Source organism: Solanum lycopersicum, chromosome 6, assembly GCF_036512215.1.
Source record: "Solanum lycopersicum chromosome 6, SLM_r2.1".
Lineage (NCBI taxonomy): Eukaryota > Viridiplantae > Streptophyta > Magnoliopsida > Solanales > Solanaceae > Solanum > Solanum lycopersicum.
Genome location: NC_090805.1, coordinates 38,586,676 through 38,599,743, shown reverse-complemented (window position 1 = coordinate 38,599,743; position 13,068 = coordinate 38,586,676). Strand labels below are relative to the sequence as shown.

The 13,068-nt window shown below is 29.6% G+C and overlaps 2 protein-coding genes across 2 annotated transcripts; one reads left to right on the top strand and one right to left on the bottom strand.

Moving 5' to 3' along the window:
* Window positions 1-6,042: 6,042 nt before the first annotated feature.
* LOC138348999 (uncharacterized) lies at window positions 6,043-7,377 on the top strand. The gene is made up of 4 exons (XM_069298743.1): window positions 6,043-6,566; window positions 6,659-6,715; window positions 6,795-6,839; window positions 6,919-7,377. The coding sequence occupies exons 1-4, from the start codon at window positions 6,395-6,397 to the stop codon at window positions 7,167-7,169; spliced, it is 525 nt and encodes a 174-aa protein (XP_069154844.1). The 5' UTR covers window positions 6,043-6,394; the 3' UTR covers window positions 7,170-7,377.
* Window positions 7,378-10,843: 3,466 nt separating this feature from the next.
* LOC101266619 (uncharacterized) lies at window positions 10,844-12,586 on the bottom strand. Its single transcript, XM_069299710.1, has 4 exons — window positions 12,283-12,586; window positions 11,922-11,979; window positions 11,372-11,855; window positions 10,844-11,290 (listed from the first exon to the last, which is right to left on the bottom strand). Exons 1-4 carry the CDS (start codon window positions 12,584-12,586, stop codon window positions 10,844-10,846), a joined length of 1,293 nt encoding a protein of 430 aa, XP_069155811.1.
* Between the last annotated feature and the right edge of the window lie 482 nt (window positions 12,587-13,068).

Below are 13,068 nucleotides of genomic sequence, written 5' to 3'. Positions count from 1 at the left end.
ACAGAGTAAATGCTTGGCTCCATCTGTTTCTTTTTTTTTACCTTTACTTGTTAAGTTAAAACTATGTGTTTAAATTTATAGTTCATTTTACTCAATCTTAATTAATTAACGTGTGTTTTACTTCACATAATAATAAATTTTACTATAAATACTCTGTACAGATAAACTTTCTTTTTTCTAATTAAATTATATCTCGAAAATTCGAGTATAATCTAAAAATATACTTATTATTTGGATAATATTAGACTGTTTAAAAGGAAGTCTTTTGATGGGTTAAAGGGCAAAGAAGTATACTAATTCAAACAAGGAATGTACTATCTACATGACATCACATAATTAACAGTTAATTTCGCAGTTGATAGCGGGCCAGCATAGGGAAAACACCATAAATGGTATGAACCCATTGGAGTAGGTTAAAAATAGTTTTTTTTTTAAAAATATATTTATCGTATTAAGTCTATTCTTTGATAATCATTTTTTTCCGAAAGCAATTTAACTTTAGTTTTTAATTCTAAAATCATTCAACTACAATTTTTTTCTACAGAAGATCACTCAATTATAAGTTCCTTACTCAAAAGTCACTTAATTACGATATTTTACTTACAAAGTCACTCAACCATGAGGTTTATTTAAAAGTAACTCAACTTGTTCAATTAATTTTTTAAAACTAAAATTTACTTGCACGAGATTTTTATTTCTACGCAATTGAGTAAAGTAGGTGAGTCATCATTTTATAATTTTAGTTAGGAATGTAAATTTTAATTTTAAAAAATTAATCGAATAAGTTGAGTGACCGACTTGATAAGTAAAATAATAATAGTTGAGTGACTTTATAAGCAGAAAATTTATAGTCGAGTGACTTTTGAGTTAAAAATCAAAGTTAAGGGACTCTCTGAGGAAATCACTTATAGTCGAGTGACTTTTTAAGAAAAAGTCTATAATTGAGTGACTATTTGAGATATTACGGTCTCTTAACTACACATTTACTGATTTTAGTCCTTTAAATATTCAAAAACATATCATGTTTGATCTCTGTTTATCTTTATACAAATAACTTAGATTTATATTAATGTAATGTCATGCCTCTATAAATTTAAATTCTTAATCCATTTTTCGAGTTGTTTCCTTTTCCCTACTATTTTTTCTTCAAATTACTCTTATGAAAAGAGTTTTAACTTCAATGATTCAAAATAAAATTTACGAGAAAAATAAATATAATGCCTAATTTTATTCAATGATCGATAAAATAAAATATGACTTTTACTAATGACTTGAATATGTTTAAATTCATTATGAAAATAAAAAATAATCCATTAGATGTGATAAGAGATTTATTTATATTTGATGAAAAGAATTTTTTGCAATGAGAACAAAAATAAATGTTCTTTGCTTATTTGTTTTGATTCCAAAATTTGTACTTCAGACAATTTTACTATAATCTGTAAGTGTATAATTAGGGGACTAAAGCTAGTAAATAAATAGTCAAGTGACTAAACACGAAAAGATTTTAAATAGTTGAAAGACTAAATTTGGTAAATGTATAGTTAAGGAACTAAACCTGATAAGATTTTGGATCGTCATCAAAGTACTAAATTTGGTAAGTGTATAGTGAAAAATAATAGTCAAATTTGATGATATTTTTGATACTTAAAGGACTATTTTAGACCTATTACAATAATTCAGAGACCATTTATGACATTTTCTCGATCAATATACATCTATAAAACTTAGCTTTTTGACTTTTCAAATAATATTATATATGAAAAAGTTATATAAGGAGGTGTGTGTGATTATAAATAATTATAATTTAAAAAAAATATCGTTAGAATTACATAATTTTCGTTAGAAATTAATTGTATTCGTAATATGATTATTGATTATATATATATATATATATATATATATATATATATATATATATATATATATATATAAATCCATTAAATGGATATCTCAGATTTTTTTCACATCTCTCGGTCTCTTCTCCTCCTAAAATATAGATATTAAATTGTAATTAAGCAGACTATAACTAACAAATCTAATTTTATTTCTGAGTCTTATTTGCTTTTAAAATATCCTAGAAAAATGTCAATTTTTTAGATGTAATATTAATGAATTGCCAAGTCATGGATGTGTTGCACACTGCAGACTTAGTAAGACTTGCGTCATGGCAACGCAACTACATACAGAGCACCCAATATTTTTTATTTTTTAAATCTTTTATGCAGACATTTTAATTAGGTTTTATTTGATTCAACAACCATAGTAAATCTAAAATATACAGGCGGACTTAATTTGTAGATTTTGTATTTATATTAAAAATAAAATAAATATATTTGTATATTAACTTATGAATTTTTTGATAAAATTAGTTGATATTTCAATGATTTAAAAAAATGGACAACTTTCACATATAACAAATAAAAAATTCATATTTGTATGCTATAACAAAGTTTGCATAATTGCGCTCCATAGCAAACATAAAAATGTATAATTCGCTATACATATACAATTGTATAATTCGCTGGCCTAAATTGTATAACTAGCTGGCCTATTTCGCTGCAATTGTATAATTCGCTATCCTATTTCACTACAATTGTATAATACACAATTGTATAGTTCGCTGCCTATTTCGCTGCAATATTTTTATAAAATTTGCTTTGCATACAATTGAATCGAATTAAAATTTATGTATATTGCATAATTATAAGTGTATAGCAAGAAGATATATGTTTTTCTCTCGTTTTATACAAAAACAGAAACACAATATATATATACACTTTTGTTGTATAAAGCGAGAGAAAATTGTATTTCACTACAATTATATAATTCGCAATTATATAATTCGTTGTCCTTTTTCTCTGCAATATTTGTATAAAATTTGCATTTATCTACAATTGAATTGAAGTAAAATGTTTGTAAATTGTATAATTAAGTGCATAACACGAAGATATATGTTTTTGCATGTGTATATACAATTTTCTCTCGCTTTATACAAAACAGAAACAAAATTTATACACTTCTGTGTATAAAGCGAGAGAGGCGAGCAGAGGGAGAGTGGCGAGCGAGATTTCTGGGAGAGAGGCGCCTGACAAACTTTGGCTAACGTTTGCTATGGAGCACAATCAAACCAAACCTTAGCTACTCCATTTATTTTAGTTTATTAGTTTGCTATTATATACAATTTTCCCAAAAAAAAGCCATAGAAATGCTTCACACTATTGTTTTGGGTTTAAATTTTTTTTTTCTCTTTCCGTCTTAAAATTTAGAACTCTCAAATTTTTAATTTTAACTGCCTCTGAATTAAATATATTTGCCACTCTTCACACTACCTAGCTTGGAAATATTTCAAGGTCATGTCTGCAAACGCTCTTTACGTGGGATAATTAGTTAAGTAAATCACTTTTGTGTGAAAGATAAACCTAAGAATAAGTGGTGAAAGTTGTTCAAAAGAAGTGTTGAAATGACATTTTCCAAGGATATAGTAATTAGTAACAATCACTTAAACACAACATATTAAAATAAACATTATCATTATAATTGTACTTAAATGACTTGTTATGTTTTGACAACAATTAATGATCACCTATTCTTGTTTTAATAAATTAAACAACCATTTAAAATTTATCACTAATTCTTTTCATTATTGCAATAACAATAAATAATATTAAATTATTAACCAATAACCTCAACTCCACAAGCAAAATTACAAGCTTCCGAGGGTGTGTGTGGTAATGACGAAAATCATTTTTTGAAATAATATTTTTATTTTTTTTCATGTATGATTAGCTAAAATATTTTTCCAAATCAACTTGTTTTCCTCAAATTTAAAAATTAAATGGCCTCCCTTCAAAAATTAAGAAAACAAACTCTATTCATTCTTAAAATATAATATTTTTTTTGGAAAAATTACATAAACAAAAACCTTTTATTTTATAATTACCAATTTTAAGTACACTTTTTATTTATTACCATTTTTGTCAACTTTTAGCTATATTAACTTAAAACAATTTTAGAACCCATTTATTCCCTTTTTATACAATTTTTAAACAAAGTAAAACATATTCACTCAAGTCATATCCTTTCTTGCTCTTTTCTTTTTGTTTCTCCTTCTCCTCGTCTCGTCTGTTAAAAAATTAGGGTTTCTGTTTTTTTTCTCTCCATTTTTCTGCACGAATTTTAATGGAAGAAGGTCTTATAAGAAGTCCGCGTCTAGTGAGGATATTGATACTTCGAATCCGAAAGTTTATTGAAGAAATCAAAAGAAGCTTCAAGTTTCGTCTTCTAATTCTATGGATGAAATTTCAAGTTTTAGTTTGGGTATCTCACAAGTATCGGGGGAGAAGAACAATGAGGAACAAAACAAGAAGCAAAATAAAGGTAAAAAATGAGTTAAAGAGGTTAAAACAATGAAGAAATCGAAAAAAATGTGTTACTTTGGCATCTACATCGAAGAAAATCGTTGACAGTGATGATGATTTTGAGGATTTACCTCCTCAATTTCAGTCAAAAAGTTTGGAAAATAAAGATGGATTGGAGAAGAAAAAGCCGGTGAACGATGGAAAAACACGAAATCATTTACCCAAAAGTGTCATTCTACCAGAGAGTAGATATCCGGCATGTGCTAGTACTTCTTAGTTATTTGTTGTTTAGCAATGGTTGTATGTTGATTGCTGCTTGTTTTTAGATGTAGTATGTGAAATTCATCTTTAATTCAACTTTAATTCATCTTTAATTCAACTTTAATTCAACTTTAATTCAACTTTAATTCATCTTTTATTCAACTGATTACTACCTTTCTTCGACACATAGTATGTGAAATTCATCTTCATTCATCTTAAATATGTAGTAACACATTTTTAATTCATGTTTAATGCATATGCAGGATCGTAAATTCTGGAAACATCGTTGTGTATATTTAGAGTAGATGGTCATGTTACACTAATCATAGTGTCATTGAACAAATCAAACTATCTTTATCTGATAATCAACTTGAGTTGTTTAGGAATACATGTTTTGGGTACTTTCTTGACCTTCCAAAATCGAGCACACAACTACAACTTATTCATTGTTTTATAAATAGAGAGTTAAAACACACACCGGATGATGTGTTTGCTATTGAAATAAATAACAAAAAGTTATTTTTTGGTCTTAGAGAATTTGGGATAGTTATGGGCTTAAATTGTGTTGGTGATGGCACATCTATCAATGTTCCCAATTCTAGATGTAGTTTGATGAGTAGTTATTTTCCGGGAAAAATCACAGTTCCAAAGAGTTATCTACGTGCACTGTTTTTAGCTAAAAAATTCATAGATGATGACTTAACTGTTTCATTGGCTGTTCTATACTTCATTAATGATTTTTTATTTTCATATGAGGACAGCGAATACCAAATTAGCAATAGAGATTTTTACCTTGTGGAAAGTGGAAAATTCAATTCATGTCCGTGGGGTTTAGATGTCTACAAAAAGTTGTCTGATACTGTGAGGCATGAGCTTAAGTCAACACATAAGTACTATAGAATTGGTGGCTTGCCTTTTGCTATTCAAATTTGGATATTTGAGTGTTGTTCAAAGGTTGATGAAGATATAGCTATTCGTGTTGCTGATTCTATTCAAGAATCTTGAATTGGGTGACAATTGCAGAAAGTCCAGGGTTAAAATATATTGAGAAATGTCTCTTCATGCCTACAAAAAACAAGGTATTTGTACAAAGTTAATACATTTTATTACATTGTTTATTTGAACTCAAGTTACTATATCTAATGTTATTTTGTGTATTTGGTTTTTCAGTTTGAGAACATAGTGGCCAGTGAAGATGAAGTATCCAAATTCAGGCTTCCTGAAACTCGTGATTACCATGCTGAAATTTTGAAATTGGAGCCTAAAGGATCAAGTCACGGTCTAGACATTTTGGCCAATGAAGTCATAGAATTGAGAAAAGAGCTTGAAAAAGTATACACAAATTAAACTTTAGGCTTTTTATTTTAAAACTGTTATTTTTTAAATATTTTTGTTATGATTTAATATCTATTAGGTGAATAAAAATAACAAAGCGCTTGAAGAGAAGATTGATTTAGGATTCAATCAAGTCAAAGAATTTGTGGTGAACTCAAACAAATAATTATTGGAGGAAATTTCTTTGCCGTTTGCTAAGAGTGGTGATAGCAGCTTTGTTATTCGAGAAGTCAAGGAACCATCTAAGAAGCATGCCAGTGAGACATTTTCAGGTGGATTAGATTTTAATGGAGGTTCGTTTATATTTTTAGTACATTTCTGTTATATTCATAATATAATTTTAATATATAGTCTAGTAGTTTCTTCCAGTTAATCTAGAAGTGACACGAATTCGATATTTCATTTTTCAGTTAACTTTGATATGTTTTTTTTATAATATGTTAATTACATATACATCATTTCCTCCCCGTGTTAATGCATCTGTAAATGAATCGAGAGGGAACAATGCTCATGTTATGGGATCAAATCAAAATGAAGAATCTCAAGTGCTTAAAGCTTCAATTAGATTTGTTGATGTTGAAAATTTTGAAAGAGTATCAAGTAAAATAGGTAATGAAGGATTTTATACTAATATATTACATATTTCATATATTTTAATTCAATTCTGTTTTTTTAAATGTTCTTGTTATGTACAAATGAAGATGTTGCAGGAATTGCTATTGAAAAAGTTCAGTCAGAAGTTGTTGCTGATATAAATGGTATTCATTTTCTTAACTTCAACTAAACTTCTTTCGTTTTATTTTGATAACATTATTAAAATATTTATTTTGCTTACAGTCCAAGAGGCTGCTGATGTGAATACAGTTGGGGCGAAACCTGATGGTAATGTAGTAAAAAAACCAACATAAATAAGTGTTGCATCTGTTGATTGTAAATTAATCAATATATCTATTATATGCAGATGCAACAGAGGATTGTCAAAAACCTTTGCATACTTTTGATGACTTTATTTTACTTGATAAAGATCTTTCTCAGATCAATAGGATTGAAGAATCTTATCTAAAAAAAAGAGCCCAAGTTGATCAAAACAAAAAGAAAGTGTCACCGAAGAAACGTGGCAGAAAGAAAAATCCAGCAAAGTTAATAACATCTCCCTTCACACAACATTTTGAATCCGGAGAAACTTTATGTGTTACACGTCAGGTTTTTTAGACAAAACATCCTTTTTTATATGCAACCGGAGGAGATGATGAATCTGATTTAATCGATTCATTCACTAAGTGGCTTTATACGGGTACAAAAAAAGAGGTAATTTATTTTGATGTTTTTGGGATAATTTTCCTAATTCATAATATATACAAGCTTAATTTAACTTGTGGAACGCTCTGTACCTCTTTTTTAGTTTCGTATTTGTCTCTTTTTTAGTTGTTCCTGTCTTGATTTTGAGTATTTTTTAATTTTTGTTCTGTTTTGATAGGGGAAAGAAACCTTATACAGATTCTCTTAATGTTATCAATCCAGCATTTAAATTGTGTATCTGTACGGTAGATGAAAGACTCTGGTTTTTCAAATTGGCACATTCTGGACAACAATGGTGTGATGAGGTTTGTTATATAAATTTTAGTTGGACGTTAATATTTCTTTGATTCGTTCTGTTTCTTAATCTTGAGTTTGCCTTTGTCTCAACTAAAATTCTTTCTGTTTAGTTGTGTAGATAGATTGTATTTTTCATCTATTGAAGCTCTTTAGTTGTATGACATTGTAATTCTATAGCTTGCAAGTCATTTTTCTTTCTGTTCTTCTTCACTTTGTCTCTGTCTTTCAAGAGGGACAAAAGCTCAGGATATTGCGAAAAGGATGAAACTTGTAATCAAGTTTTTGTCATTTTAGCTTCAATTCTTTTCTTTTGAGGTTAATTGTATCATTAAGAATCCACAGATATGCATATACATGAGCTAGAATATTATATAAAATATGTCAGCTTCAGTAAGTTACTGTTGTCTCTAAGTTTTTTCTGGTAGAAATTGAACATCTTCATAAGTTCTATCACTGTTCTATTTCACCAATATGTGATGAATGAGCCACACTTGGGGCGAAAATAGAGTTTTCCCTTAACTTTGAGGTGAAGTTTCTGCACTTTAGCCTATTACTTTGTAATTTCAAGAGCAAATTTGAACCATTTTTCTCATAAAAAAGATCTCATTATTATCTCTTTTTATAGGTATATATATTTTTAGTACTCAATTTACTCCATAGAAATTATAATTAAGAATACCTTTTGCATTATGTAGTTTTAGCACAAGACCTTCTGATAGTTAGCCTAAAAGATTTTCCTCTAGTTTATCAACATGATTTGTGTACTCAACGTATTCCTTCCTGGTTAATTGAATGTTTGTTTGTTGAGACTGTTTATTCTTACATTTCAATCTTTTTTTTTGCAGCATATTGATGTCATTTTCTATTACCTAAGAAAGAAAGGAAAATATGAAACCAACAGTAATGTTCGTTTTACGACGACTGATTGTGTTTTCAAGACAAATATTACCAATTCTTTCTTTGAACTTTGTGATGCTCATGATGATAAAAGAAATTTTAAAGTTTTAGATTCTGATGATATTGCCCGGTATATCAGTGGACGTCGTTTGTTGGCAAGTACCTCGTGGGATAAAGTGGATTTTGTTCTTATTCCACTAAACATTAAAGAGAATTGTCACTGGATTTTTGTGGTGTTTGATATTGGGCAAAGGTCATTGGAGGTGTATGATTCATTTTCGGCTAGGGGTGGGGTGAATTTAGAGGTAAAAAATATTGTTGAGATGCTTTCGGTTGTTTTACCATATTATTTAAGTGTGGTTAAGTTCTATGATATGCGTCCTGAATTGAAATCAACACCAAAATACAGTGATATAAATGAGTTCGAGAAAATTGAGTTTCATTTCATAACTAAAGATGTTCCCAGACAACATGAGGATTCGCTGTAAGTATTATCAAATATGTGGTTTTTTTTTGTATTAAATTGATTTTTTGATAATAATTTTATATTGAATTTTGTAGGGATTGTGGAGTTTTCGTTGCTTTATTTGCGGAGTTTGTTAGTAATGGCCAACATATTCTAAATCAACAAGTAAAGGCAGACATTCTCCGAAAGAGATTTGGAGCTATATTATGGGAATATGCAAGAAGGAAGCAAGCGAGTGACCTTCAAAGTGAAGACGAAAGACCAGTTAGATAAAGGAATATAGTTATATTAGTTAGTATGACTATGAAAACTATATAATGTAAAACAATTTGTAGTTACTATGGCTATGAAAAATTGTATTGGTCTATTTTGTAAGTCTTGATATTATATACCTAACTGTGTTGTTTATATGTAAGTCTTCTTTTTGAAGTTGTTCCTTCTTTGTGTCCTTATTCATCCTTTCTGTTTGTACTTCCTCTAAGGAATTTTGTCTTTGCAGTTGGAATGCTACATATGTTAGTTTGTTTGGGAGCAACAAGCCATTGCCCATGTCTATCCCGCTTGCTATAAGTATGCATGATTGAGTTTAAATAAGTCAATGCTCCTCATACTTCTGTTTGAATGACACTATGAATGCTCATGTAAAACTGGCAGGAAATGGTAGATTTCCTAATGGATTTTTGGGAGCTGGAAGGATTGTGCAATTGACATGTTTGTAATCAAGGGATTATTTTATTGATGAATGATGAACAATCAAGTAGTGATAGACACTTAGATAGGCTGATGTAAATTTGATTAGGAGGTTACTAATGGAGTTTCTGTAATGAAATATAATTAACTTCTGGCAAATTCAAATATTTTGTACTGATAAGGGCATGTTAAGACATGAATTAATTGATATTTTAAAGAAAATATTTGCAAGTTGAGATTATGTTTTAAATATGTTTGATAGTAGAGATTTTTTGAATGAAAACTTGACAGTGTACAACAAAATCAACAGATATATCCTTTTTGGAATCTTTCATGGTGTGAAATGACTCAACCTTTTCCAGAATAAGCTAATACAGTTAATAATTGTCCTTTAAGCCTGCCTGTTTAGTCTTGTACATGAAATAGTTGCTATTTGGAACGGTAACATGAAATAGTTGCTATTTGGAACGGTAGCATATAGATTTCTTATTATTATATAAATAATATTAAGCAAGCGGCCCTTTCGCGACTCAAACAGTTATAGTTTTATTTGAATATGTAATTTGAGTAGTAAAAATTGTAATTTTCCAGGTAAACATGAAACCTCAATAAGTTGTGAAAACTATAAAAAAAATTCATGTATTTTTTTTTGGTTGCAAATATATGAACTTCTGTGTTACGTATAGATACTATTTATTTTTTTGAAATCTTATTTTTCTTTATAGAATTAGAACAAGACATTAATCTTAAAATTTCCACAAGTGAATTAAACCTGAATTAAACTTGAATTAAATCTATATTATACAAATGGTAACAATTGAATTAAACGTGAATTAAACCTAAGCTAAAGTTGTATTACACAAATACTAACAAGTGAATTAAACTTTGAATTAAAGCTATATTACACAAATACTAACAAACCAAAAACATACCAAGCATCACCCAAATTCCCCAACCTGACAAATATACTCAGCAAGACATTTCCAAGCCTCAAGCTCAACTGGGTTATTCCAGTAAACTATATCATTTCATCTATATATCATATAAAATATAACTATACACATAGAAACATTCCAGTAAACTGAATAACATGAGATTGCACAACTAAGAAAGCATTCTATTAAACTGAATAGCACGAGATTGCGAAACTAAAAATATAAACCATATAACCGAACATGATCCAAATTCGTAGAGTCAATGAGCTTCTAAAACAAACTACTAAAACAAATTGTATTTTTTATTCTTGATCATAAGGCCTGACATTTTTGCAAGTCTTCCTGTTGTGATCATGTTGTCCACAATTGCTGCATGTAATTTTCGCCTTCTTGAATCCATCTTCTCTCAGTTGAGTATGTCTTTTATTTTTTGGCCTTCCCGGAGGTCTATTTCCAAGAGATGGAAGTACAACATCTTCATAAACATGTGTTGGTGTGTTCCATGTACTTTCATTTGGCAGGAGATCCATTTGAAATTGATATGTCAACAATAAATATTTTCTTGTATAGTTAGCCGAACAATATTTCTCATAACCAGTGTGTTTTATTGTTAAAACGGCCAAAGCATGTGGACATGGTAACTCATCCAATTGAAATCTCCCACATGTGCATGTACGTTGGTGAAGACATACTGTGAATTGTGTAATACCATCAAGTACGGTATATACATATTTATTTGTCTCTACAATCTATGAAAAAAATATATATATTCAAGAGAGATGTTAGATATGAATCCGAAGAAAAAATACTAGCAAACAGATTAGGCATACCTTTAATTTCTCTGATGCAGTTTTATTGCGCCGGAATATATTTTCATACTTTTTTCCAAGGTGAAAACCTGAAATTGTCGCCTTTGATCTGTTATTGTTATTCCATTTCTGTACAAGTTGTCTCTTGAATTCCAAGAGTTGCAAGACTGTAAGAACTTTGGCATGTCTTGTTCGTGAATTGACTGATTCTGCTATATTTGATGTCATCATCCAAGTTCTGTTTACTTCAGCATGCACACGCGACCATTTGTTGTATCCAATGTTCAACAAGTAATCTTTGATCCTCTTATCTATCTTCTCAACCATTGTCATACATTGATTAAATTCTGTCATGGTGTATGTTTTTGCCATAGAGTAGAACAACTCAGTGACCCTTTGTTGACTTCTTCTAAAATTTTTCATTATGTTTTGCATTAAGTGCCACATACATGCAAAATGAGGTACTTCATCATAAACTGTTGAAACTGCCTTAATAACTGCATGCCTATCGAAAACGATACACATCTATGGTCTTTGACCGAAAGCATCTCTGAATTGCTAAAAAAACTACCTCCAAGATGAATCATTCTCTGAATCGACAATAGCATATGCAAGTGGCAATATACTCCCTGCACCATGTACACTTTTTTTAATACAATTTTAATACATTTTTACTGCAATCATAATTCAATTTTAATACATAGTTCGAAAATTCAATATAGAAAACAGTATCATATTCGAAGTCTGACCTGCTGCATCTACGGTATTAGTGGTTAGCAGTGTCCCTTTGTATGCTCCTTTTAAGAAAATTACAAAATAACTACAATTGGTCTACAATATTCCCATCCTTTTTCCTTTTATTGAGGTGAACAAAGCTACAAACGCATATAAAAAATGGTCATCCTCTGATTTGTGAAATCTTATATGAGAACCAGGGTAAGTTGCCTCTAGTATGTGAAAGTAGCTTGGCAACTTTGCATATGATTGAATTGGATCACCCCGGATTAATTCAAGAGCTGCCTCTTTAGCTCTCCAAGCTTGCATATATGTGAGTAGCACACCATATTCAGCTAACATGTCACGTTGTGTGTCTTTTGGTGTGTAAATAACATCTGGTTCAGCATATTTACCCACAATAATACTCCCAACAACACTCTTAATTGCTAGCTTTTCCGATAATGAATTATATAGCAAAAAACAAGTGTGTTCGCTTTCGAATTCTCTAATCTTGAACATTTCATATTTGTTCAAGCTTGAAGCTCGTAAACTCCAATAGGCAACTTTCTCCTAGGCACTGTATCGAATAGCTGTAGAAAAAATATTAATACACAATTAATAATTTAAAGTGACTTGAATTTAGGTCTTACCTTATTGCGCTTGATCTTATTATCTTAAATTGAAAATGATTAAGAATGAAATGTCTTTTTAGTGCACTAGTGAGGACATATTTATTCTTATACACCTGATCTTTTTCAAATAAAGAGTGATTGAGATTAATAATGATGCCTGGTGCTAATTCTTCTAGCTCATCAACTTTCTCACATGATCTGAATCCAATTAACCCTATTGCTTCATCAATACCATTAAATGTATTAGAGAAGTATGAATTGTGTATAACCCTCATATCTCCTGAAGTGTCTGAACACAAAAGTGGAATGAGTGCAGCATTAGTCTCCAAGTTGACTGGTTCAGTTGTTGTGACACATAAAAGGTATTTT